Source organism: Hyalella azteca, unplaced genomic scaffold (assembly GCF_000764305.2).
Source record: "Hyalella azteca isolate HAZT.00-mixed unplaced genomic scaffold, Hazt_2.0.2 contig12774, whole genome shotgun sequence".
Classification (NCBI taxonomy): Eukaryota; Metazoa; Arthropoda; class Malacostraca; order Amphipoda; family Hyalellidae; genus Hyalella; species Hyalella azteca.
In genome coordinates, this window is record NW_025942721.1 from 770,104 (window position 1) to 774,362 (window position 4,259).

Genomic DNA, 4,259 nt, shown 5'->3' on the forward strand with positions numbered 1-4,259 from the left:
CAGACTTGCCTGAGACTCTGGTCGAGAACAGACTTGCCTGAGACTCTGGTCGAGGACAGACTTGCCTGAGACTCTGGTCGAGGGCAGACTTGCCTGAGACTCTGGTTGAAGACAGACTTGCCTGAGACTCTGGTCGAGGACAGACTTAGTGTCGGTAAGATAGTCGACAGAGGGCAGAGGGAGCCTGGTCATGTATGCCTGCAGGAGCAGGAAGGTCTTGGTGTGAGGGGAGTCGAAGGTGCACGCGTTGACCGGCAGAGGGCACTGCTTGGCCAGCTGCTCGTTGAGGTTGTCTTCATTGTGGCGCACGGGCAGTTCAGCGTACTCGTATGCCAGCGTCAGCAGCAACAAGAGCTTCTCCAGCGAAATGTCGCTAGTGAGGGTCTCCTTAAACAGCTGGATGGTCTTGTGTGAGAGGTAGTAGAAAGAGCTGATCTTGCCCAGCGTTGTAGCCTCAACTGATCGGTTATCTTCACCGAGTTGGACGCAGTATGAATCCTCGAGTTCGGAGATTGCTTTGTCAACCACGTCAGACAAGAACTGATTGATGCGATTCGTAGGGTTGCAGCCTCCTGACGAAGATTCCTCATCGTCTTGCAGGCCATAGTACGACGGGTTCTGGACAAGACGTCTGAAGAAGTACGTCCACGTGAGGTAGTCGAGCGCCTCCTGTTTGCTGCTCACCGTGCCTGCCACGATCTCAGCGTTGAGATGGTCTGGCAGCACCTCGAGAAGATGCGACTCCACAGGGAAAGGTTCATACAAGAATTTCTTGTAGAAATGTTTTTTCTGGTCATGTACGAGGATGACGGCAACGCCTTGGTCGTCGAACTGAGGTCGGCCGGCACGTCCCATCATCTGCAGTACGTCAGTGATGGGGAAGTCGACGTAGCGGCCCGTCTTGCCGTCGAAATATTCCGTGCCTTTGATGATGACGAGATGAGCAGGGAAGTTGACCCCCCAAGCCAGCGTCGCAGTCGTCACCAGAATTTGGATCTTGCGGTTGACGAAGAGCTCTTCGACGAGCCGCCGGTCCTTGTCCACGAGGCCGGCGTGGTGGATGCCCACGCCGAAGGAGAGGCACAGGCGCAGGTTCTCGTCCTTCACCGTAGAAATGAGCTGGTCCAGCTGCACGCAGTCAAAGATTAGGATTACTTTGGTTCTTACTTAGGATTATTTTGGTAGTTACTTAGGATTATTTTGAGTGTGCGAGTAGAAATATGAGCTGAATAAGACGCCCTGTTTGTTTAAGCGAGACCACAAATTTAACGGAAAATGAACAGGTGTTTAAATAGAGTTACGTATTCAGTCAACTGCTGATTGTAGGTGAATGGTATTGAAACATAAGTTATTATTAAAAGCAGTGACAGGGTACGAAAAATCAAATAAGAACAGCAGATAAACTACTCAACAAAGTTTCGCTCATGTGGACCCTGAGCCGAACACCCCATGAAATCCAGTGAAATGCCCCTGAGCCGAATACCCCATGAAATCCCATGAAATACCCATGAAATACCCATGAAATACCCCTGAGCCGAATACCCCATGAAAAACGCAATCCGAAGAAACGGGAAATCAAGAAAACAATGCAACTGAAATCTCCCGATCTCGTAAGGCAACTGGAAAAATCAAGTCACTGCTTGCAGTTGTGTTATCTAGAACACATGCCACCCACAACACCTGCCACCAACACCTGCCACCCACAACACCTGCCACCAACACCTGCCACCCACAACACCTGCCACCCACAACACCTGCCACCCACAACACCTGCCACCCACAACACCTGCCACCCACCTCATGTTCAGGCATGTGCAGCCACTGCTTGGGGTTGTCTTCAGTAACAACGAAGCCCATGAGATCGATGGCAGTGAGACGGGTCTGGCGGCGGGAAGACACGAACACAAGCACGGGTTTGTCGGGTGAGTGCTGGCGGATGGCTTTGAAGGCGGGTTTATTCATGGTCGCCATGCGGGGGCAGTAGTGCTTGCCAGGGAACCCAGCGATGTGCACCTCCAGGGGCACCGGTCTCACGGACGGACGGAAGTTGAACAGCCCAACCTGCTCCGGGAAACAGGGTAATTACCGTTATTTTTTAGGGGTTTTATGGGGTAATTTACTACACCTCCAGGGGCACCGGTCTCACCGATGGACGGAAGTTGAACAGCCCAACCTGCTCTGGGGGAAACAGGGTAATTACCGTTTTTTAGGGGTGATATAGGATTATTTTGAATGTGCATACATATAACATAACATATGAAGACTAGAACAAAGCACATGGCTTGCTGGTACTAACGTTCTTAATGCCGAGCCAGTCGGCGAGGTCCCTGGCGTTGGCCACGGCGGTGCTCAGGCCGACGATGCGGAGCTTCCGTTGCGTGTGATGCGAGATGAAGTTTGTGCGTGACACTATCACCTCCAGCACCGGACCCCTGCCCTCACCTGCCTCACAAACACACACTATCACCTCCAGCACCGGCCCCCGGCCCTCACCTGCCTCACAAACACACACTATCACCTCCAGCACCGGCCCCCGGCCCTCACCTGCCTCACAAACACACACTATCACCTCCAGCACCGGCCCCCGGCCCTCACCTGCCTCACAAACACACACTATCACCTCCAGCACCGGCCCCCGGCCCTCACCTGCCTCACAAACACACACTATCACCTCTGTCTCTTATACACATCTAGATGTGTATAAGAGACAGCACTAGCACGGCACACCAGCACCAGCACGGCACACCAGCACGACGTACCAGCACCAGCACGACATACCAGCACCAGCACGGCACACCAGCACCAGCACACGGCACACCAGCACGACGTACCAGCACCAGCACGGCACACCAGCACCAGCACGGCACATCAGCACCAGCACGGCACACCAGCACCAGCACGACATACCACCACCAGCACGGCACACCAGCACCAGCACACGGCACACCAGCACGACGTACCACCACCAGCACGGCACACCAGCACCAGCACACTACCACATGTCGACACACTCCACTTGGAAGAATGCAAATGAAAGTTCCAAGGTATATAATTAAACGATGATAGGTCGCCGTACAAATATTGTCCAAACTCGCACCAAAGAGCGCCCAACCTATTAATGAAACACTGAACTACTAACAACTTCCACTCAAAGTTAGTATGAATGTTCGAGTTTTCAGATACTTTCAACAAACTTTACTTTGATAAAAAGTAACTCTACCCAGACAGATTGTCTAGGTTGAGTTTACTTCACCCAACATCACACACCCGTCCTACGCACTGCACCCACCATCTGTCACCCATCCTCCTCACTGCACCCCACCATCTCTGTCACCCATCCTCCTCACTGCACCCCACCATCTCTGTCACCCATCCTCCTCACTGCACCCCACCATCTCTGTCACCCACCCTCCTCACTGCACCCCACCATCTCTGTCACCCACCCTCCTCACCCCTCTCACCAGCACACTCCACTCACAGCTCTCTCCCTAGCCCAGGTGGAGAGAAGAAGAGCACCCACCCTCCTCACTGCCCCCACCATCTCTGTCACCCACCCTCCTCACTGCACCCCACCATCTCTGTCACCCACCCGTCAAACCCCTCTCACCAGCACACTCCACTCACAGCTCTCTCCCTAGCCCAGGTGGAGAGAAGAAGAGCATTTAGAACTGCAATAAGAAGAGCATTTTGATTCAAGTGGAGTTCTAGCCCCTGTTCAGTTCAGTTCAGTTCTCTCCGCGCCATAAGGCGCACAAGGCTTGGACGTCACTCCTCCACTGGGTCCGGTTTGCAGCTGCCTGCCGTGCTATGTTCCACGAGTTCCAGCCTGCTCAGTTTCTCTCCTCTTCTACCATTCGCCTCCAAGTTGTTTTTGGGCGTCCTCTCTTCCTCCTTCCTTCAGGTGCCCACCCGAGGGCCACAGCACAGTCGCTTGCTCTGTCCTTCCTCAACACATGTCCCACCCAGTTCCCCCTCCGTCTCCTCACCACATCACTGATTTTCTCCACTTCTGTCATATCAAGAACTGACTTGATTGAGATGTGTTGCTGCCATCGGATCTTGAAAATCTTCCGTAAGCATTCTAGTCTTCTCTCGTCTCCCTTGGTTAGTTTCCAGGTCTCACATCCGTATAACAAAACTGCAAGGACCAAGCTCTTGAACAGGGATGCGTGTCCTCACCACTGAGGCGCAGCATGATGCGTGTCCTCATCACTGAGGCGCAGCATGATGCGTGTCCTCACCACTGAGGCGCAGCATGA

At 53.3% G+C, this 4,259-nt stretch overlaps 1 protein-coding gene across 1 annotated transcript in view; it reads right to left on the minus strand.

Annotated features, from left to right (window-relative positions):
- The window catches only part of LOC108675034 (activating signal cointegrator 1 complex subunit 3), a 5,661-nt gene extending 2,358 nt beyond the window's left edge, over positions 1-3,303 (minus strand). Inside the window, exons 1-5 of the mRNA XM_018163020.1 lie at positions 3,268-3,303; positions 2,779-2,992; positions 2,297-2,646; positions 1,798-2,061; positions 122-1,128 (exon numbers count right to left, since the gene is read on the minus strand). Coding sequence (XP_018018509.1) covers positions 122-1,128; positions 1,798-2,061; positions 2,297-2,646; positions 2,779-2,992; positions 3,268-3,303 — 1,871 coding nt within the window. The remainder of the gene's footprint in view (positions 1-121; positions 1,129-1,797; positions 2,062-2,296; positions 2,647-2,778; positions 2,993-3,267) is intronic.
- Positions 3,304-4,259: the final 956 nt, after the last annotated feature.